The sequence below is a fragment of the Rana temporaria genome, chromosome 2, assembly GCF_905171775.1.
Source record: "Rana temporaria chromosome 2, aRanTem1.1, whole genome shotgun sequence".
In the NCBI taxonomy this organism is placed as follows: Eukaryota; Metazoa; Chordata; class Amphibia; order Anura; family Ranidae; genus Rana; species Rana temporaria.
Window position 1 is genome coordinate 88,627,111 of NC_053490.1, and position 23,243 is coordinate 88,650,353.

Consider the following 23,243-nt stretch of genomic DNA (forward strand, 5'->3'; position numbering starts at 1 on the left):
CAGGGAGTGCGCTCGATTATCATGTTTTGTTTTGGGAACTTGGAATAACCATTCTGTTAAAGAGTCGCTGCGCTAAAATGGACCTTATAGTGAAATGCAAAGTCTGATTAATAAGTAAGCCCCCTCACCCATTATAAGCAGCAGCAATAAAGTTAAAGACTATATTTGGGGCTAATCTGCATTCCCGAGAATCTTACCAGGAGAGGTGTGATGTCACTCTTACCTAGGTGCAATTGGTGGAAGCCAGAGGAAAGATAAGTATATTGCATAAAGTTTTCCCTATGTTTGTTTTAACTTTGGAGTGGCTGTTAAATATGGGGTAGGGGCTACTTTAAAAGGGTACTGTACATATTTAACTTGGGCATTAAGTTTTTTTTCAGTTGAAAGGTTCAGTGTGATTATTGTTTATTTGTGGCTTACACCATTTGACACATTTTCTCATTCACCCACTACCAATGCCCCACCTCAAACATGTCCATATCTGTTTTAGAAGTCTGTTTCAGCTGAGCTATTATACTAGTTTATGCCAAGCCTTGCCCTTTTCAGCTCTTAAAATAAACTAAGGAACAGTCGGGAGTTTCCATCACAACCTGTTAGGCATGCTGAGTCCAGTTGGTGAGGAGCTATCAATGCCAGCAAACCAGTGGATAGTAGGGCATGCTTGGTCTGCCAGCTTTTCTTCACCTGGACAGTTGAAGATTTCCCAGACCTACCTTAAAGCAGTTGAATCTTTGAAATAAGCACATTGTTGATGGTATGGTATAAAATGTACACCCTATAGGAAATTACCATTAACAACTTTGTGTAGTATGAAATTCGTGACGTTTCTGACACCTCTTCCCCCTTTCTCTCTTTCAGATGGTTTTGCATTTTCTCAAGAAGAAAACGGTGTTGTTTCTCAGTCTCAAATTGTCCGGTCATATGACACAACAAAACAGAGGAGCGGGATAGAATAAAAAAGGCAACTGGTGGCAGCAGATAATAAGCTTTTGGACAATATGTCTACTGTTAACAGTTATTTGACTAAGTTTGGCCACAGCAGCCAAATACTGGGAAACCTATTTCTGTGGCCTTCGCCAACAAATTCTTAACTTTTCATTTTATTTTCCACCAGCAGGACCTGCATGAGATTACAATAAAACTATGCATTACAGGTCTGTCTGGGAGCTAAGATGTTAATAGATACATATAGCAGGGGCACAGTGTGCCTGCAAATATAAAAAAAGGCATTGTTTTCCTTCCTTCTGCTGTATTCTGCTACTGACTGTTGGCGCATTACAGTTGTACTCTGGTGTTCATATTCTGCAATAAGGACTTTTCTTGCCTGTAAAGAGGTTACAGTCCATTGAGGGAGTATGGTAAATTGGGTTTTTTACCTTCGCATGAACTTCAAGGGTCAGTCCACCCAGACTAGATTGAAATTCTTACAAACCCTTCCTAAGATCTCTCTATAACACTGGTGGCCTTACTCCTGCCTATTGGCAGCAATTGCAGCACAGGCTGAATTCATTAATCCTATAGTCCAGCAGGAGGTGAACGACCACAATGCCCAACATAAACCTGGGATGGGCTAAAGCCAGGTTTGGAGGATAGATATTCTTGGAGGGGCCTTCAAAGCATATAATAAATTGGTACGATATTGTGTTTTTGGTTTGGGAGTGCTAATCACCTAACAAGCTCTTTACTCTGTTGCTTTTTTTCTGTCCTAGTTGTAAACATTACAAGCTTAATTTTTTATACAGTGATAGAGGTGTTTTGTTGCCTGAGGATGCACCTTAAGGGCCATATTCACCTTGTTTTTAAATCCCCTTTCCTGGCTCCTTCAGTACACCTGTGACACCCACCCACAGGTCCATACTTACATCCTCCAAAGGCTAGAGCTTCTCATGCTGTCTACAACCTGGCTGGTAAATATCAAGTGCTGTATTTCCCACACCTGCACAGTAGGAACAGTTGCAGACAACACAGGATGCCCCAGTGTCAGTGGAAGTAAGCATAGATCTGTACAGGGGAGTGGAACAGAGGGGTTGGAGTTTTTTTAAAGGTAAGTCCTTTACAGCTGCTCCTTTGACACACTAGAATCTAAGGAACACTTAAGCCCAATTTTACAACAGAGCTACAGAAACAGCTCACATTTATACATTTAGACAATACAGAAGGAAACCACAATGCAAATGTAATAGGTTGTGGGTAATAAAACATGCACCATTACATTTGAAGTAAAGTCCGTACATAAGCACCTACATGGGGCCATATAGGACAAATGACCCAAAACCAATCTAAGTCAATCCTTCAGGCCCTGTACACACGAGCGGATATCCGATGAAAACGGTCCGCCGGACCGTTTCCAGCGGACATTTCTGCTCCGGATTTTGATCTGATGGCTGTACACACCATCAGATCAAAATCCCCGCGGAAAACATACGCGGTGACGTGGCCGCGCCGTCGCGGCGACGTGTGCGACCCTGGAAGGTAAATACTTCCACGCATGCGTCGAATCACTTCGACGCATGCGAGGGATGGGGATCGGTCGGACTTATCCGGTGAGTCTGTACAGACGACCGGATCAGTCCGACGGACAGGTTTCCAGCGGATAGATTTCTTAGCATGCGGACAGATCCGGTCGTGTGTACGGGGCCTTAGAGGAGACCACATACAGTAGTAAAATTGCAAGGGTGGCAGAAGCATTGTTTCAGAAAGTGGAAAATCACTTGAAAGAGAATCTGTCATGGTAAAAAATACAAAAGTACTGAGTGTGTAAAGTACAAGCACATCGAAGTTCCTATCTATACGGTGCATGCATAAACCACCTGAACCATCCTTTACATCTGAATGCCAGGCTGTTCAAACAGGCAAAACTCTGACATTTCCTAGTAGTACCAGAGATTGTTGCTAACCCTTCCCCCTACATATTCCTATTCGCAGATCTTTATGATGGGCTGCCCCACTGGCCAATAGGAACATGCAGGGTGCGCAAGAAGTGCAAACTGTAGAAAAGGTACACAAGAAATGCCAGAGTTTTGCCTCTCAGAACTGCCTGGCATCAACCATAACAAAAAGGTTCAGGAGACTGTTCCACCTATACCGGCAGGCTGCAGCAGTTCTGTTTTTCTACCCATGACAGAGTCTCTTTAAGTTAAAATACCTCTTATGAACAGCGGATTTCAGCAGAAGTTTTACATCCCTTCATGCAGTACCTATGCACATATATTTTGTTGTTATACGTAAATACAATACTGAACTTTTGGCTGACTGCATGCCACAGGGTAGTGCATATGAGCATATGCATGTTTTCACTTACATTAAGTTTATTCCTTTCTTCAAACGACTGGGATCTTATGGGGCTTCTAAACTTTGTGGAATATTGAAACAAGAATTGCACCATATAAGTTATGGAAAAGACCAATGCAAGACTAAGCTCATGGTGGATTCAGATGTTAATCCAGATTTTTTTATGAGTTTGTAGCTATTGGAGAGCTGCTGTAAAGGAACCTATACAAGTGAATGGGGATTGCAACATAAATTTGGACAGATTTTGTAATGCACTTTCACTTTAACACAGCAAAAAAGCAAGAGGGACCGCAATAGCTTGTTGGTTTTTAGCCAGTTCTCTTAATGCAGTTTTTATGCAATGTGTGGCAAGCAGTAGTAGATGTGCATCATGAACTTAGATGAGCACTTCCTTTTAGAACTTGTGTGTAAAAGGGCATTGGAAAAGGATCATGGGTTATTATAGGCGTCCTTAGATGCTTCTGTGCATATTTTCCATGTTCCTAATAAAATTTAATGACTCTTGAAGTGATGCCCTTGAACAGGAGAAGGAAGTGAATGTGACGAAGCATTGAACAAATGCTTGTGAACTTAGCATCTTCAAAATAACAAAAACATATGTGAGGAAAGACTGAACAGGCAAATCATCCTGAAGAGATTTTAAAAGTTCATGGTTGATTCAGTTTGCCCTTCTCCACTCAAAACTGAAAAATAAGTTTGAAATATCAGTTTGGTGTACGCTTTGCCTTTAGTTGGAAACTGAAGTGAGAAATGATTCTCAGGAATTTCTGTATTAGTTACCCAGAAGTCATTTTAAATGTGAGTTTCCCATTTTACTTTCTGTGTCTTTTGCTGGACAACTGCTAAGATGAAATCATGGTAAATCACATTGCTACTCATGAGGAAAAAGCGAAGGTGCTCTTTAGGATTCATGCACACAGCCATACAGTGTTCAGAGCCGGCATAATGACAATATATCTTGGGCATTGAAGGTATACATCAGTTCCCGTATCTGGGTGCCTTATGGAAACCCTGGTGCACGGCAGCATACAGCCACCTATTCTAATGTATCTCAATGTGAAGCTGTATGTATGCTGGGTGCATGAAGCCTTACAGTGAAAGGTGAAGTCCAAACTCTGTTTGTTCCAGTGTCCATTGCTGCTTATTTCTTACATCAGTGCTATGAAAAGTATATTTTTTTCACTCCGAATGAGAAAACCTATTTTCAAGACACTAACATGTAGCCCAGGGGTGCCATCCTTTTGAAGAGCGAGGGTAACTTAAGCGACTTTGTAACCGATGGGGGCCACAATGAGCGGAGCGGGCGGGTGGCAGGTCTATGTCTATGACACAGCCGATCCTTTCCGCCCTGACGGAAGGGAATGGAACTCTTCTGTTTTTATAGCAGATAGGATTTCCTCTGGGTTAACTGCACTTTGCAATATAATTATTTTATATCCTGCAGGTTTGGTGCACTTTCTGAAAGCACACCAAAACTCCTGCATTCAGAAGTTTTGATGAGCTTTCAGAAAGCGCATTGAACCCGTAGGTAATAACAGAAGTCTATGGCTCAGTGCACCTGTGGATCAGTTTGAAAGCAGCCCAGTAACCACTACAGAAGAGAAATGCCCATATATACACTGTGATTTTTAAATACAAACTGACCTTTAATAATCATTTTCCATTCAGGATTTCCCTTGCAACAGGTATTTCCGGCTGTTGCTGTCACAGGCAAAGTGCAATTGGTATCACGCCACAGGCGGCGCAGTACAAGACACATTGGCTTATGCGGCTATACTTCCCTTTCGCAGCCGTGCTTCCTCTAGCGCTGGCTCCACTTAGAACACTGATGCTCTGGGATGGTGGTTCGGAAACACCTAATCTAGGCTTGCCGACCCGCCATCCCAGAGCAGGAGGTCACAAGCCACATCAGTGGGACAGTGGTTGGGCACCACTGATGTAGCCTATTTGGGGCACAGTGATCTCTGTAAAAACCCACTGATGCTCTGAATGGACAAAGTGACACTGTCACTTAAAAGCACATTCAACATGCGTTTGTTCGCAAAGATGATAAAACCAATCAAGGCAACCTTCCATTATCTCTGCCATATCAATACAAAATACATAGATTGTTGGTGGTAGGCGGCCTTGATTTGTGTGATCATTTTTGCAGTTGAAAGCTGGATGAAAGTCATTGAACTTGCTGGATAATTGCCATGGCCTAGATAATTGCCCATGTACAGTCATAGAGCAATATTACTAAACAGAAAGGACACTATGTGCAACTAATGTGTAAACATAACTGCCCCATGTACAGTATATAATTGCAGACTATAAATACAACGTTTTTAAAATAGTAACACACAATATTAAGATGATTTAAATTATGCTGATACCTTTAACGGTGGTTAGTATCTTGATAGTTTATTCAGTTCTTTGCCATAGGATGTTAATATACGAGAGAGACCCGGGTGCTTGTGGATAGTTGCCCCTGTAGTGATGAACTGTCAGTGACTGCAGGCCTCCTAGAAGGTGTGATCTATGCGGTAACCATTACTATAATGAAAGGAGATTTTGCTTTAATATTGCGATGTAGGAAAGCAGAAATGACAAACGAGAGTACACAATGATGGAACCACCTCTATATGTCTCACATTGTCAAAGCTGTTTGGCTATGCTTGGACTTGAAGTTTACCTACTACTGGAAGTCTGTGAATAGCTGCTGCACATCACCCCTATTCCCCCCTACTTGACTTGGCTTAATGAATTGAGCATATTCTGTTACCGGCAGTCTTAAACTTACAACAATGCTAATTGTACATTCTCCTCTGTATTTATGAGACATGGTGATTATTTATTTATTGACTATATTTTGATTCTTATTGGTTTTGCAAAAATGTATTTAGCACCATGAATAAAAAAAAATGTTCTTATAGCCTGTCTGTTTACTGAACTTGTTATGCAATTACATAATGGAAGGAAAGCCAATTGTGAAAATAGTAAGGCCAATTGCACATGGGTCCCTGAGCTCATGGAACGCAAATTCTTGTGTATTTCCCCCATCTAGGAAGCTCAGGTGGTGCATATAGCTGCCTACAGACATGACTGCATACAGCTGTACTCACTTTTTAGCATGTATATGCTGATGCTTGTGTAAACATAAGTATAGCATACAGGGGTATGCAAAAAAAATCTACAGCCATGCAGAACCAATCAGAGTGTTTCAGCACTCGTACCCTGATGACACTGCACAGTGCCCTGGTTTCTGCGAGACACAAGTACTTTGGACAGTGTTTTAAACCCTGGGACTGCTCCACAGGATACAGCTGGCAACTGTGTTTTAGACTGTTTAATCTGTATTTGACTCAAGAGTGTTTGAAATGAGAAAACACACTATGGGGTTTATTTACTAAAGCTAGAGAGTGCAAAAGCAGGCACACTTCTGCAGAGAAACCAATCAGCTTCCGAGTTTTATTGCCAAAGCTTAAAGCGGTTGTATAGTCCCATAAAAAAGAAATTGTCAACGGTAAGGCAAAAGGCATAATGAGCTAATATGCACCGCATACTAGCTCATTATGAAATACTTACCTTAGAATGAGGTGTCGGTAACTTACCTGGTCCACGCCGAGGTAGCTGACATGTTGCCTCGGTGTGTCTTTCGGGTATCGCGTCTCCAGCGCTGTGAGTGGCTGTAGCCGCGATGTCGTTATAGGCTTACCTGTAGGTAAAAGTTCCAAAAATTACAATACAACCACTTTAATCAAACAAGCTGAGGTTAGAAACTGATTTCTCTGCAGAAGAGTGACTGAATTTGCACTCTATGGTTTAAGTAAATAAACCCCTATGACTGTAGCATACGATTTCATTTTTCACAATGCATTTTCTCATCAGCAGTTAGAGCAGTTTTCTTTACTTTAGGATGTATGAAACACAATATCAAAACTGTTAAAGTGTTACTAAACCCAGAACACTGCATTCACTGGGCCAGATCCACAAAAGGGATACGACGGCGTATCTACTGATACGCCGTCGTATCCCTGTTTCTATCTTTGGAACTGATCCACAGAATCAGTTTCCAATAGATAGGCAGAAGATCCGACATGTGTAAGGGATCTTAGGATGCAGTACCTCGGCCGCCGCCGGGGGCATTTCTCGTCGAAATGCCGCTTCGGGTATGCAAATTAGCACTTACGGAGATCCACAAAGCTTTTACGCTTTGTTTTTTCTCCGTAAGTATTAGTTTGCCGTCGCAAAATTAGGGCTGCTTTTACAAGGCCTAAACTGTTTAGGCCTTGTAAAAGTAGACCCTTCTATCCTGCGTCGCGGTCTTTTTTTTTTTACTTTTTTTTTCCCGCCGCAACTCGTATTTTTTTTTTTACATCCGTCGCGATTCTCAAAACCAGGCGCAACGTAAAACCGCGCAAAGCACGTCGGGAAAATGACGTTGTGAGCATGCGCAGTACGTCCGGCGCGGGAGCGTGCCTAATTTAAATGGGACTCGCCCCATTTGAATAGGAACGCCTTGCGCCGGCCGGATTTAAGTTACACAGCCGAAAATTTCTAGGTAAGTGCTTTGTGGATCGGGCACTTAGGTAGAAATTTTCCGGCCGTGTAACTTAAATTGAAAAAGTTACGTTGTGCCCGGTTTTTGTGGATCTGGCCCTCTATATCTACTCTTCCACAGCAAGCAGAACATGGAAATACAATTGTTTTAGTAAATATAAAATACCTTTTCCAATCCGCTTGTTTGCGCCCCCCAAAAATTTTGAGCACCAGCCGCCACTGATGGAGAATAAACAAATATTTATCCAGCCACAAGAGAGCATTGCCTTGTTATGGCCTTGTAATAGTGAACATAGACAGTAATTACTGCCAGGAAATGTTGCCATTGGAATCTCTGAAATTGGTGGATAATCCTGACTACAGATGTAGAAATCTGAATTACTGGTGGAAAAGACTTTCAAGCACTAAAAGGAAATTTATGTCAGGTTACACTTCTTGCTTCTTTTCATATTAGTTGCAAACTGGTGAACATGAATTTCTAAGAACTGCAGCTTCAAAACAAGATATACCCATATGGAATAAATTGAACTGGCTTATCACAGTGAACCTTACCTAACACCATGGTTACGGTTGTTGTGGCAAACGCAGCCATTATAATCCCTCCAATCCAGGATGCCATTCCAATGAGGACGATGTAGAAATCTTTCAGACATTGTGTGAAGAGGAAAACACCCCGGAAGCTGCCTATAAAGCAAAATGTAGACAGAGCCGATCCCCATCCGATGAGTACCGGGTCCCAGCACAGAGGCGAGTCCAGCTCATATAAGGTGGCACCTATGGACCCCCTTTACATTGCACAGCACCCTGCAACTCTGGACCCCTTTACATTACATAACCCCCTGCACCTCTTGACCACTGCACATTACACAGCCCCCCAGCTCTGGACCCCCTGCACATTAAACCCCCCCCACAGCTCTGACTGGACCCCCTGCACATTAACCCCCCACAGCTCTGACTGGACCCCCTGTACTCCCCCCCCCACAGCTCTGATTGGACCCCCTGCACATTACCCCCCACAGCTCTGACTGGACCCCCTGCACATTAACCCCCCCACAGTTCTGACTGGACCCCCTGCACATTACCACCCCCACAGACTGGACCCCCTGCACATTACCCCCCCCCACAGATCTGATTGTACCCCTGCACATTACCCCCCCCCCCCACATCTCTGACTGGAACCCCTGCACATTGCCCCCCACAGCTCTGATTGGACCCCCTGCACATTACCCCCCCCCCCTACAGCTCTGACTGGACCGCCTGCACATTACCCCCCCCCACAGCTCTGATTGGACCCCCTGCACATTACCCCCCCACAGCTCTGACTTGACCCCCTGCACGTTGCATAGCTCTGTCAGTCCCTACCTTACTCTGCACTTTCGTTTTCAGAAGACAATGATTGGTTTCTAGGACTACCTAGCAACCAATCACCTGCTACTCCCGCATTTCCTGTGCTATGCCTCACTGTCAGAGTATCAGTGTCTCTCGCTCTCCCTCTCCTGCTGTACAAGAGAGCGAGAGACTGGTATTTTTTCTCCTGCTCCAGCGTCTGGTTAATCATGTCACCCGAGTAGCGGTACAGTCTGCACCTGGCTCGGGCCCCCCGCTGGGCTCTCCCTGCACCTGCGCTGTCAGCGTGTCATATCGCCGCTGCGCTACCAAACCCGGCCGCCCCAATGTCATTGTTTTACACTGTGGAGGACAGGGGCGCCCCCCAATGTGTGTCACCCGGTGCGGACCGCCCGCCCCCTAGTTAGTACGCCACTGGGTGAACAGGTTTACAGCTCCAAAATTGGCAAACAAAAAGAACATAAAAGCAAACAACAGAAGGCCGATTGTCAGTCGTTTCTTGCAGGATGAATGTTTAAACAATAAAAAGACTCTGGAGAAGAGTTCCTTAACCTCCTGAGCGGTATTCCCAAGTCTGGCTCGGGGTGAAATTTCAGTACTATTAGCGGTAACCCCCAAGCCAGACTCGGAATCACATCGCAGTATCCAGGCACAGTTACTTACCTTGTCCCTGGATCATGCGATGTCTGTGCAAGCTCCTCCACTGTGTCTCCTTGCTCGATTCACACAGTGCCCAAGTGCCACCGAGCTCCGTTCCCTGCAAAGTTGCGACGAACAGGGGCGGAGATCGGCGCCAAATTTAAAAAAGTAAAAACACAGTACACATACAGTACACTATAATCTTACAGGTTACAGTACTGTATAAAATAATTACACAACCCCTTTGTCCCTAGTGGTCTGCCCAGTGTCCTGCATGCACGTTTATATACTGTTCTTTCTGCCTGTAAACTGGAGATTGTCCATAGCAACCAAAAAGTGTCCCTTTATGTCAAAAGTGGTTTTAGACCAGCTAGAAAACAGCGATAATAAATTAGAAACACTTGCAGAATTGTGCGACAGCGATTTGTGGGGAAATTCGTCATCAAACACTGAAAGTAATGACAGCGACAATTCTGCAACTGAGCAAATTTCAGTGTTTTTGATTTGATTACATTATTGAATAATTTGTATTATTATTTTATTATTATTTGTTATAATTATTTATAGTTATGTATTATATTATATTATAATTTTGTGTTTCAAGCTTTATCATACCTGGGATGTCTACTAGACTCTTGTTTGGACAGATTTAAGTGCGTTATTCCTAAGAATTGTAGGCCTACAATATAAAACGCCAAATTACCATGCAAAATAATGGTACCGCTTTCAGCACCTAAAACCTGAAATAATCATACCGCCAGGGAGGTTAACGCCTTCTTTGCTCAGGACAGGATTATAAAATTCTGCCCTTTTTATCGTTTCTTCCAGTATAAAAATTATGTTTAAAATATTTAAAATGTGCAAAATTGCTGGTATGAAAAATGACCATTTAAATCCAAGTGCAGTAATGATGTACCCAGATGTGATCCCTGAAATCCCACTTGACACCCCAAAAACTATATCAATAAAAGCAATGCGAATATTCTTCTTCTGGATGTCCTTTGCAATGTCTGCTATATAAGAAAAACATCCCCCCAAAAATGTAGCAAATCCACCCAGGAATCCGCTGAGTACTGAAGAGAGAAACAAGACTTCAAGTGGCCACTCAGGCTGTGTAAACACGATCGGTTAAACCGATGAGAACGGTCTGATGGACCGTTTTCAACGGTCCAAACCGATCGTGTGTGGGCGCCATCGGTTATTTATCCATCGGTTAAAAAAAAGCCAACTTGTTTTAAATTTAACCGATGGATTCCTAACCGATAGAAAAAAAACGATCGTTTGTAGGCACGTCCATCGGTTAAAAATCCACGCATACTCAGAATCAAGTCGACGCATGCTTGGAAGCATTGAACTTCGTTTTTTTCAGCACGTCGTTGTGTTTTACATCACCGCGTTCTGACACGATCGTTTTTTTAACCGATGGATGTGTAGGCATGAATGACCATCAGTCAGCTTCATCGGTTAACCGATGAAAACGGTCCATCAGACCGTTTTCATCGGATGGACCGATCGTGTGTACAGGGCTTTAAAGAAAGACACTAAACAATAAGCAGTGACGGTGATTAGGCCACCTATAGAGGGCAGTAGTAAAGATACCTTCCTCCTCTTTAGTCATCTTCCTCCTCTTTTAGTCAAACAAGTGTTGGTCCAACCGTATGTTAGCTCAGTATTTCATTATTCCCACGCTATCCATTGCTGAATGGTAAATATGTGTTTATTTTTCATCTATGGGCACCTTTAGGCTTGGTTTTCTGTTGTTTCCCCACTCTTAGACTATTTAGCACCGCCTGGACCATATCAGATTCCCACAGAGAATGTGACTTTTTAGGAGGGCCACTTGTCTCTGATTTGTGATTTACTGCCCCTTCATTCTGCCCCTTATTAATAGAGGTCAGTAACTGTCACAGTCCTAACATCTCTGTCCACTGCACTAATCTCTAAGACACATGGTGAGCTAAGGCTGTCAATTAGAATTGCACATGGGCCTTGTCACCCGGTCATTCACAATGTGACATTGGCAAGGCCAGGTCACAGATTATCATCATTTTAGGACAGTAAAGTAAACTTGTATTAAGCCTGGATATCTCCTCAGGTCAGGACCCAGCATTCCTCTGACCAAACACAGCAAAGTCAGGGGCTTCCTGACCTCAGTCTGTTAGTCTTTCTTTGTAATTAGTTTTCATGCACAAACACACAGCGGGACCAGATATCTCCAATACTTCCCAGGAAATCATCTTAAATTGTAACAATTGGATTGATTTATACACACAATAGTACTGACTTACCGAGCTGCTATCAGCAGTCTAAAGCCGGGTACAAACGATCAGATTATCGGACTAATTTCCGTCTGTTTTTTGTATGCTGCTAGTTTCATATCGAAAGTGAAGAGGTTACTCTACATACGATAATTCTCGTATGACAAAATTCAACTTGTGTTGAATTGTTTTGTAAGTGTTCTTTTGTTTCGGAGCATAACGATTTTTTTCGTACGAAAACTGTACTAATTGAACACAAATGGGATGTTGTTTTCACGTACGACAAAAGTTTTAGAGCACGCACATCCGTTTTTTTGGCGGTCGAAAATTCGGAATTGGCTGTCGAAAGCACCATACTAGCGATCAGAAAATTGGCAGATCATTCATCGGACTAAAGTTTACTTCCGATTTTCTGATCGTGTGTACGGGCCTTGAGGCCCCATTCAAACCATTGAGTTTTAGGTGTCATAAGCAATGTTATTTAATGAGACTGTACTGTGATGCCCAGGAGAAGAATGAAAATGTGTTTAAATACACTAAAACGGGCAATAAAACGCAGCAGAAAATGAAAGTGGACCGGAATAGAGGTGAACCCGGTCTAAATAATTTACTGAATAGTTTAGTTCTCAAACTGTTTGTGGCCTGGTTTAAAGTCCCAATCTGAGGAATTAATGTTTTGACCCTATATATCAGGGATGTGGTCCACAATCAGTTTAAGTAATTTGTTTCGGTAGAGGGTCTCTTTAAGATTACATTTGAATACGCTTAAAAGATAATGATTTTTATTATTATACAGGATTCATATAGCGCCAACAGTTTGCACAGCACTTTACAACATGAGGGCAGACAGTAAAGTTACAATACAAATCAATAGAGAGGGGATCAGAGGGCCCTGCTCATTAGAGCTTTCAAGCTAGAAGGGAGGGTCAAGTTGAACAAAAGTTTGTGGGCCAGATTCACATAGGTTAGCGGATCTTTAGATCATTCTTGGTCCCAGGCAGCACAATGTCTTGGGCCGGCACTGCTGAGAAGGCTGCTGGTCCAAGGATCTGGACGGATCCTGACTCCATGGTTGGGATGACGCAGAGCCTGGACCATCAGCAGAGAGCAAATTTCAGCCCGCTCTCTGCTGAAAATGCGTCACAGGAGTCCAAAACAATTGGCACTCATGTGATCCATAGGAGAAGTACAGGCAAACAAGCTTTGGCTGTACTTCTCCTTTAAGTATACCATAAAAAATGATTTACATTTTGAATTTCAGCACTTGCTAATTGTATAATAATGTTTTCCAAGTACTTCTTTGTTTTACAATGACACACAGCATATTATATCTGTTGCTAAATCTATCCTAAAACCTCAAACTGCTGTTCTGAGTTTAGTTCATCAGACCCGGGTAGCCCTTGGAGCTGCCAGGAATACCCCTGGGTATACTATACGTAGCACTAGTTTATCACAGTAAAGTGTGATGGATCGGTGTGAACAGAGACTCAGTATATAAATATGGAAGGCTCCATCCCCAGAGAACCTTTTGACACTTGACTATGATATGTCATGTTGGGTCAATCACCTCCATGTAACATGATTCTAGTTTTGTAAGTCATATCTCATCTCAAAGCTCTTTAAGTCTTATCATGTTTGATAGACAAGAATTGCTGTTTTTATCTCATGTAGCAGAGTAGTTTTTTGGCCAGCAATGGGTGTTGGTAAAATCAGTATCATTGTCCTTCAGCATGCCACCAGTTCTCTCACTTAACAATAAACTCACATTGACATCTAATACGGGCATGTCCATAGAAAACCAACCTGCATATACTCAGAATCGTCTTATGAATGCAGGGAGCCTGTGTGCAAGATCATACAGTACACTACAATACTCTATGCCAGCCGCCACTAAATGGCAGCCCGCGGTCCGAGTCCGGCCCGAGTGGCGCTTCTGTCCGGACCGCCATACCGCCAGTATAATTTTAAATGTCAGTGTTGGTTTGCTGGGGCCGCGGGTTTCCCCAGCAACCAGTGACGCTGCGAGCGCACCGCAGCTTGCACTCACGGGCCGCAAATAGGGCCCCGCCGCCTGCTGCTCGCGGGTCCACTCCTGGCTCTCCTTGAGAGTATGGGGCGTGACGTCACGTGCGCCCTGCCCCCCTGCTACTCGCGGTCCTGGGCTCTCCTCATTTTGCAGCTTCAGCCCATCTTGCATTCAAGGTATGTGACATGTTAATTAGTGGTCACTAATGGGCATATTTTTTATTGTGTACACTGCTGGGCATATGTTATTAAAGGTTACGCTGATGGGCACCTTTTTTTATGTTAAGGGGCACTCTGATGGACGAATTTTATTTTAAGGGGCACTCTGATGGACACATTTTATTTTAAGGGGCACGCTGATGGGTATACTTTTAATGTGCACACTGATGAGCATATTTTGTTAAGGGGCACACTGATGAACACATTGTGTTGTGCCCATCAGAGTGCCCCTTAACATAAAATATGCCCATCAGCGTACACATTAAAAATATACCCATCAGCGTGCCCCTTAAAATAAAATGTGCCCATCAGAGTGTCCCTTAACATAAAAGGGGACATTTTTTGTTAAGGGGCACTCTGATGGGTATATTTTTTTTAAGAGCAACACTGATGGGCACATTTTGTATTAAGGAGCACTCTGATGGGCAGATTTTATGTTATGGAGCACGTTTTGTTGTGCCCATCAGAGTGCCCCTTAATATAAAATTTGCCCATCAGGGTGCCCCTTAACATAAAATTTGGCCATCAGAGTGTCCCTTAATATAAAATGTGACCATGGGCACATTTTATGTTAAGGGGCACACTGTTGGACATATTTTATGTTAAGGGGCACTCTGATGGGCACATTTTATGTTAAGGGACACATTTTGTTGTGCCCATCAGAGTGCCCCTTAATATAAAATGTGCCCATCAGGGTGTCCTTTACACATAAAACTTGCCCAATTAGAGTGTCCCTTAACATAAAATGTTCCCATCAGCGTGACCCTTATTTTATGTTAAGGGGCACGCTGATGGGCACATTTTATGTTAAGGGGGACTCTGATGGGGGCATCTGATGTAAGGAGGCACTCTGACGGGAATGCCTGATGTAAATGAGCGCTGTGATGGGGACCTCTGATTTAAAGGGGCACTGTGATGGGGACCCCTTATTTAAAGGAGTGCTGTGATAGGGACAACTAATGTAAAGGGGTGCTGTAATGGGGACACCTGATGTAAAGGGGCACTGTGATGGGGACACCTGATGTAAAGGGGCGCTGTGATGGGGACACCTGATGTAAAGTGGTGCTGTGATGGGGATACCTGATGTAAAGTGGTGCTGTGATGGGGATACCTGATGTAAAGGGGGACTCTGATGGGGGCATCTGATGTAAGGAGGCACTCTGACAGGAATGCCTGATGTAAATGAGCGCTGTGATGGGGACCTCTGATTTAAAGGGGCACTGTGATGGGGACCCCTTATTTAAAGGAGTGCTGTGATAGGGACAACTAATGTAAAGGGGTGCTGTAATGGGGACACCTGATGTAAAGGGGCACTGTGATGGGGACACCTGATGTAAAGGGGCGCTGTGATGGGGACACCTGATGTAAAGGAGCGCTGTGATGGGGACACCTGATGTAAAAGGGCGCTGTGATGGGGACACCTGATGTAAAGTGGTGCTGTGATGGGGACACCTGATGTAAAGTGGTGCTGTGATGGGGATACCTGATGTAAAGTGGTGCTGTGATGGGGATACCTGATGTAAAGGGATACTGTGATGCAGGCATGGACTGGCCATTGGGACTACAGGGAGTTTCCCGGTGGGCCGATCGCTCAGTGGGCCGGCTTCAGTGACAGCGGACTGCCGCCCCCCTCCGCTCCTCTGTCTCTCCCTTCCTGCAGCGCTCACCTCCTCTCTCTGCCCACAGCGCTCACCTGGGGGGAACAAAGAAGCAGGGGGAGGACCAGAGGAGCAAGGGGGACGACAGAGGAGCATGGGGGAGGGGACAGACAGCTGACTCAACAGCTATGGCCTGGGAGTTTCTCACTTCTGCCTAATCTTGTCCCATTAGGGGGCACCAAACTGATTCTTTGCCCCGGGTGAAATATTGTCTAGCTTCCCCACTGGTACTGCCTATAAGAGTACCAGTCGTTCTACTCTAATAAAGTAGAACGGATAGTGGCTAGTGAAGGGGGAGAAGGGGCTTGGGTGGCCGGGGGGTGCGGGAGTTGTCCGGCCACCGTGGGAGAGACCTGTCAAAGTGGGCCAGTCTGGATGAAGTCCAGGGCCAAATTTTTGTCCCAGTCCAGCCCTGCTGTGATGGGGACACCTGATGTAAAGGGGTGCTGTGATGGGACACCTGATGTAAAGGGTGACTATGATGAGGACACCTGATGTAAAGGGGCGCTGTGATGGGGACACCTGATGTAAAGGGGCGCTGTGATGGGGACACCTGATGTACAGAAGCACTGTTATGGGGACAAATGGGGACTTGAGATTCGGACCTCGGCCCAAAGAAAATTTTAGTGACTGGACCTCCTTGAACTTTAATTCAAGACACCTGATCTATGCTGGTCCCTTAGCTGCATACAGCATGTACAGTATGTGGTCGTAGCTGGCAACCATGGAGTCCTCCTTAGTCAGAGGCACTGATCGCATGTAACCACTTATACATGCCTTCTGAGATGGGAATGAGGGACACCTATTAACAAACATATGTAGGCATAGGACACATCCCCTGCCAGGCTCCTACAAAAAAAAAGATTGGTTAAACCCACATGTGCTTTTTAACCACTATTATTCGTTTATATTGGTTTTTGGAATTTACAAATGCAGCCATTTAGAAATTGAATGAAAGGTTTAGCACGTTTTTGATAGATAAGTCGCATATACAACTATATAGATCAGACCACAATGAGGGACAAATGAGGAGGAAAGAGGGACAGAGGGACATTGCTCCAAATCAAGGACAGTCTATCCTCATATGAACAGTTTAATGTGATCAGCGCCAGCGGTGACCATTCATTTGCGCTCAATAAACAACTGTGACCCTCATTCCTTCAAACTTCTGACAGTGACCGGCCCCCCAGACTCCCCATTTTACTCACCTGAGCCAGTTCGTTCACTCGGCAGAGAGACGCTGTACCTCTCTGCCCAGGGTTCTTGGCTCTTGATTGGATAGATTGATAGCAGCGCAGCCATTGGCCAGAATAATTGATGCTGCGAGGCAGCAAAGTGCTGTGTGATCTCTTTGTGGGTTCAGTTCTTTTGGTAAGAAACATGTTTTAACACTGTGGTGAAATGGTTTTGAAGCACTTTTGCCTTTCCTGCGGCACCCAGCTGATCTTTTGAGACTCCAACATTGGGACTTTCATTATTGATTTTTGTTTTTTAGGTGCTGCAGTTGTTGTTTGTTTTTGTTTTTTACATTGTGTGCAAGGTCACTTTTGTTTTTGTTTTTATATTTAAAGCGGAGCTCCACCCTAAAGTTGAACATCCGCTCATCGGATTCCCCCCCCCCCCCTCCGGTGCCAAAATTGGCACCTTTCAGGGGGAGGGGGGACTGGATACCTGTCAAAGACAGGTATCCTTTCCCACTCCTGGGAGTCTGGCCGCGCCGTGACGTCACCACAGGGCTCCTTCCTCCTCCTCCCCTGGCCGCCGGGCTAATAGGTGAGCGGAGCGGGGCCTCGCGCATGCACAGTAGGGTTCCCGGCGTGAAGCCGAAATGCTACACTGCCGGGTTCCCTTACCCACAATGGCGGTGGCAGTTTGGCTTTTCGGCTTCACGCCGGGAACCTTACTGCCGACATCGCTGGACTCCAGGACAGGTAAGTGTCCATTTATTAAAAGCCAGCAGCTGCAGTATGTGTAGCTGCTGGCTTTTAATAAAAAAATATATATATATTTTTTTACTAGTTATGGCAGCGATCAGCGATTTTTATAGGGACTGCGACATTATGGTGGACACATTGGATACTTTTGACACCATTTTGGGACCATTGTCATTTTTACAGCAATCAGTGCTATAAAAATGCACTGATTACTGTAAAAATTACACTGGTGGTGAAGGGGTTAAGTGCTCCCTAGGAAGTAATTCTTAGTGTTAGGGGGTGTGGCTACACGTGACACGTCACTAATGACGGTTCCCGATCACAGGGAACGATCATCAGTGACAGTGTCACTAGGCAGAATAGGAGAATGCCTTGTTTACAAAGGCATTCCCCTGTTCTGCCTTTGCCTACCGCAATTGCGGGACTCCCAGGAACATCGAGTTCCCAAGACCCGCGGCCGCACTGGGTGGCAGATTTAAAGGGACGTACCTGTACGCCAATCTGCCTGCCCGTGCCATTCTGTCGACATAAATAGTCGTTATTCTGAAAACAGTAAAATGATGGGCTTTACCAAAAAGCTGTAATTTTGTTTCGTCTGTCCACAGCACATTCTCCCAAAAGTAGTTTGGCTTCCTCAGTAGGGATGAGCTTCGAGTTCGAGCCAAACTCATGTTCATACAGACAACGTTGGAGCAGGAAGCCGGGAACGAGTGTCACCGCTGGATTTTTTTTCTATTTACACTTGCTTCGTGAAATGGTAGGGGTACAATGTACCCCATTACCAATTCACATGGGGGGGGGCAGGATCTGGGGGTCCCCTTTGTTAATAGGGTCTTCCAGATTCTGATAAGCCCCCCGCCCGCAGACCCCCACAACCACCGGGCAAGGGTTGTGGGGATGAGGCCCTTGTGCCCATCAACATGGGGACATCCTCCCCATGTTGAGGGCATGTGGCCTGGTACGGTTCAGGAGAGGGGGGGCAGCACTCTGTCCCCCCCTCTTTTCTACGGCCGGCCAGGTTAACGTGCTCGGATAAGGCGTCTGGTCTGGTGTGAATTTTTGGGGGAACTCCACGCCATTTTTTTTTTAAATTTGGGGTGGAGTTCCCCTTAAAATCCACACCAGACCTGAAGGGTCTGGAATGGATATTTGGGGGAACCTCACGTCATTTTTCTTTTAAATTGACGGCGGGGTTCCCCTTAATATCCATTCCAGACCTGAAGGGTCTGGTAATGGAATTTGGGGGGAACCCCCCACGCTATTTTTTTTTTTTTTTATGAATGAATTCGCTCTGAATTGCCAGAGCCGACAAATCATTATAGCCGCAAAGACGGTTTTAAAATACTTTTTTTCCTTTCAGAAATGACACTTTGTGCAGGGACAGTTCCATGTACGGGAAACATGCGCTATTTCACATACTAACTTTACACCCCCCCTAGGTACAAAATTTTAAGTAATATTTCACTTTTATTGTTTCACTTTTAGCATTATTAAATTCACTGCTCCCGAAAAAACGGCCTTTTTTAAAACTTTTTTTTGCATTGATACATGTCCCCTGGGACAGGACCCAGGTCCCCAAACACTTTTTAGGACAATAAATTGCATATTAGCCTTTAAAATTAGCACTTTATATTTCAAATGTTCGAGTCCCATAGACTTTAATAGGGTTCTAAAGTTCACACGATCATTTGGTGTGTTCGCAAGTTCTGGTGCGAACCGAACAGGGAGGTGTTCGGCTCATCCCTATTCCTCAGGAAACTTTTGGCAAACTCTTTGATCAATTTTTCTCTTATGTTCATGGAGATAAACTACAGTTGCATAGGCTGTAAACTTCTTGACAATGTTGTGCACAGTGGACATAGGAACATTAAAATCTCTGGAAATGCACTTGTAACCTTGAGATTGTCCATGCTTTTCCAGAATGTATGTTCTCAAATTCTCAGACAATTCTTTGCTGCTCTTTCTCTTCTCCACGCTCCATGTGGCACACAGAGACACACAACAGAAAGGTTGAGTAATTTTTTCACTGGTAACAGTTGCCGGTGTGATTTCTATATTGTCAGCACCTGTTCATTGATACAAGTGAGTTTAGTTACAACCTACAGGAGCATCACAAACTTGGAATGCAATTATTTCTTACCACTTTGAGAAGGTGGCAATACTTTTGCCCAGTCCTATTTTTTAAGTGTTGCATGGAATATGTCAGATTTGGCTTTTTGTTTCTCCACTTTTTTGTGTCATACCGATATAAACATAAGAAATAAACATTAAAAAAGGCTTAACATTTGTAATTGCAACAATTTTCTGAGCAAAGTGGTGCATTATCATTACAGAAATGCAGGGATGCCCATATTTTTGGCCATGACTGTATGTACAGTAGGGCTGCAACTAACGATTATTTTCATAATCGATTAGTTTGCCGATTATTGTTTTCGATTACTCGGTTAATAACCTTAAATAAAAGTAATTTTGCTGCGATTTGCATTTTTTGAATTTTGTTGGGCCAATTTGTTGTTGGGTAGATAAAAAAAACTCAAATTGCCGCAAAAACGCATTACATGCCTTTCTGCAGCTTCTCCGTTGAAGTATATTGAACCAAAAAAACAACATAGCACAGGTGTGCATTAAAAAAAGTCCTTGCCCTTTACAAATATGCAGCAGCTGAAAAAAGCATGGATGTTAACGTGTCCCATAGGAAACAATGTAAATGAACTGTAGTGTGTTTCTGCAAAGAGCCCAAAAAAACACAGAGGTGTGACCCCGGCCTGAGATGTTTAGTAACATAATGGGGTAAAAAAATAAAAATTAGTAAAAAAAGAGCAAATAAACGCTACTGTAAGGGGTTATTTTTTTACTGTGGTACAGTGAAAGTAATATTTACAGTAACCATTTTCTCTTTTTGTACTATAAAGGGATATATTTTTTTTTTTAACCCCATTATGTTACTGGCCGATTAATCGATTATGAAAATAGTAATCGATTATGAAATTAATCGATTATGAAATTAATCGATTAGTTGTTTCGGCCCTAATGTACAGCACCATGCCAGCCCCTCCCAACGGCAATGGACTGCCTCCCTTTATAGAGATGTTCAAAGACCAAGTGATGGTGTCACTGTGTCTAAAATAAGGTATTAAAACAGAAAAGTTTGTATCATAGTGAACACAGTTAGGATACAGTGGGTGACCACGATATTGTGTCAATCCCGCTCCCTTTCTCAGCGAGATTGACCACCTACGAGCCCCATCGCAGGAGCCAGCGCCAAGCTGGCTTGCCGCGATGGAGACAAAGCCGCCATAGAAGCGACGGAGATCCGACTTGGATTCTCGCCAATTCTAGCTGCGGCGTTTGGTATGAATCCTGAGAGGGAACTCCACGCCAAATTTTAAATAAAAAAAACGGCTTGGGTTCCCCCCCCAGGGGCATACCAGACCCTTAGGTCTGGTATGGGTTGTAAGGAGACCCCCCCTACACCGAAAAACCGGCGTGGGGGTCCCCCCACAATCCATACCAGACCCGTATCCAAAGCACGCTGCCCGGCCGGTCAGGAAAGGAGTGGGGACGAGTGAGCGCCCCCCTACTGAGCCGTCCCAGGCCGCATGCCCTCAACATGGGGGGGTTGGGTGCTCTGGGGCAGGGGGGCGCACTGCAGCCCCCCACCCCAAAGCACCCTGTCCCCATGTTGATAAGGACAGGGCTTCTTCCCGACAACCCTTGTCGTTGGTCTGCGGGCAGGGGCCTTATCGGAATAATAAGGGGGCCCCCAGATACCGGCCCCCCACCGTAGGTGAATGAATATGAGGTACATCATACCCCTACCCATTCACCTGGAGACAAAGTGTAAAAGTAAATAAACACACGACACAGGGGTTTTAAAGTAATTTATTAGTCAGCTCCGGGGGCCCCCCTCTCTTCTTTAGCTCTTTTACCAGGGGTGGCCTTCTTCTTCCGCTCTCCGGGGGTCTTCTCCGCTCTCCGGGGGTCTTCTCCATTCTCTGGGGGTCTTCTCCCATCTTCTCCGCTCTCCGCTGTCATCTCGGCGCTGTGTCGTGTGTTTATTTACTTTTACACTTTGCCTCCAGGTGAATGGGTAGGGGTACGATGTACCCCATATTCATTCACCTAGGGTGGGGGGCCGGTATCTGGGGGCCCCCTTATTAAAGGGGGCTCCCAGATTCCGATAAGCCCCCCGCCCGCAGACCCCGACAACCAACGGCCAGGGTTGTCGGGAAGAGGCCCTGTCCTTATCAACATGGGGACAGGGTGCTTTGGGGTGTTGAGGGCATGCGGCCTGGTACGGTTTAGGAGGGGGGCCGCTCACTCGTCCCCACTCCTTTCCTGACCGGCCGGGCAGCGTCCTTTGCATACGGGTCTGGTATGGATTGTGGGGGGACCCCCACGCCGTTTTTTCGGCATAGGGGGGTCTCCTTACAACCCATACCAGACCTAAGGGCCTGGTATGCCCCTGGGGGGGGGAACCCATGCCATTTTTTTATTTAAAATTTGGCGTGGAGTTCCCTCTCAGGATTCATAACAAGCGCTGCAGCTAGAATTGGCGGGAATCCAAGTCGGATCCCCGTCGCTTCTATGACGCGCTCGCTGGAATGTGCTTTGTCTATTCCAGCGAGTGCGAGATGTCGGCACCCTGTCGCCGAGAATCAGCGCGATGCTGTCGTGCTGGAAACACATTCTCGGCAACAGGTACAGTATCTAAACATCTCGTTTAGTGATGGGACCTGCATGAGCAGACTATTAAGCTGAATAAGCAAAGCTGCGAGTGTCCCCAGATGTCCCCCAGAGCAATGACAGAGGCAGACGCTACATAAGCTTCACTGTAAGAAAAATTCTCACAAAGTACCACCTGTGACTGATTGGGATGGAGACGAGGAAACTCTGGGAAAGAAATTGCTTCAGATTTAGCAATAAATTCAATCTGCAAGCAATCCTGAAACATAAAAATAAATTATTTCTATGACTTATATTTTGCCACAGAAGTTTTGTACATGCCAGATCTGTCACTGTGGCCTTTGTCAGCCAGTTATGTGGCCAAATTTAAAGGCATTATAAACCTTCCAACCTGCAGCTTGTGTTTCTCACCTGCATAAGATGTACATTGGTCATAGTAAGTATATACACTTTCGGGTTTCTCGTTGGGAAACAGGCTGACAAGAATCTCGATGAGAAAATAGAGAGCAGGATCTCTATTTTTCTCGTTGAGATTCTGGCCAGATTTCCAGACGAGAAACCTAAAAGCCTAGTACACACGCTCGGTTTACTCGGCAAGAAAGCTCTGCCAGCAGTTTTCTTGCTGGTTCTTGCTGAGAAAACGA

At 44.7% G+C, this 23,243-nt stretch overlaps 2 protein-coding genes across 3 annotated transcripts in view; one reads left to right on the forward strand and one right to left on the reverse strand.

Moving 5' to 3' along the window:
- ATP8A2 (ATPase phospholipid transporting 8A2) overlaps positions 1-2,363 on the forward strand; it is an 899,065-nt gene extending 896,702 nt beyond the window's left edge. For both annotated transcript variants that reach the window (XM_040340493.1, XM_040340494.1), the window contains one exon: positions 859-2,363. In XM_040340493.1, the coding sequence (XP_040196427.1) occupies positions 859-956 (98 nt within the window). In that variant the 3' untranslated portion in view covers positions 957-2,363. The remainder of the gene's footprint in view (positions 1-858) is intronic.
- A 5,963-nt stretch (positions 2,364-8,326) lies between these two features.
- Positions 8,327-23,034, reverse strand: LOC120928219 (solute carrier family 46 member 3-like). The gene is made up of 7 exons (XM_040339325.1): positions 23,011-23,034; positions 22,765-22,858; positions 19,684-19,979; positions 11,347-11,427; positions 10,591-10,923; positions 9,591-9,732; positions 8,327-8,607 (listed from the first exon to the last, which is right to left on the reverse strand). The coding sequence occupies exons 1-7, from the start codon at positions 23,032-23,034 to the stop codon at positions 8,327-8,329; spliced, it is 1,251 nt and encodes a 416-aa protein (XP_040195259.1).
- Positions 23,035-23,243: the final 209 nt, after the last annotated feature.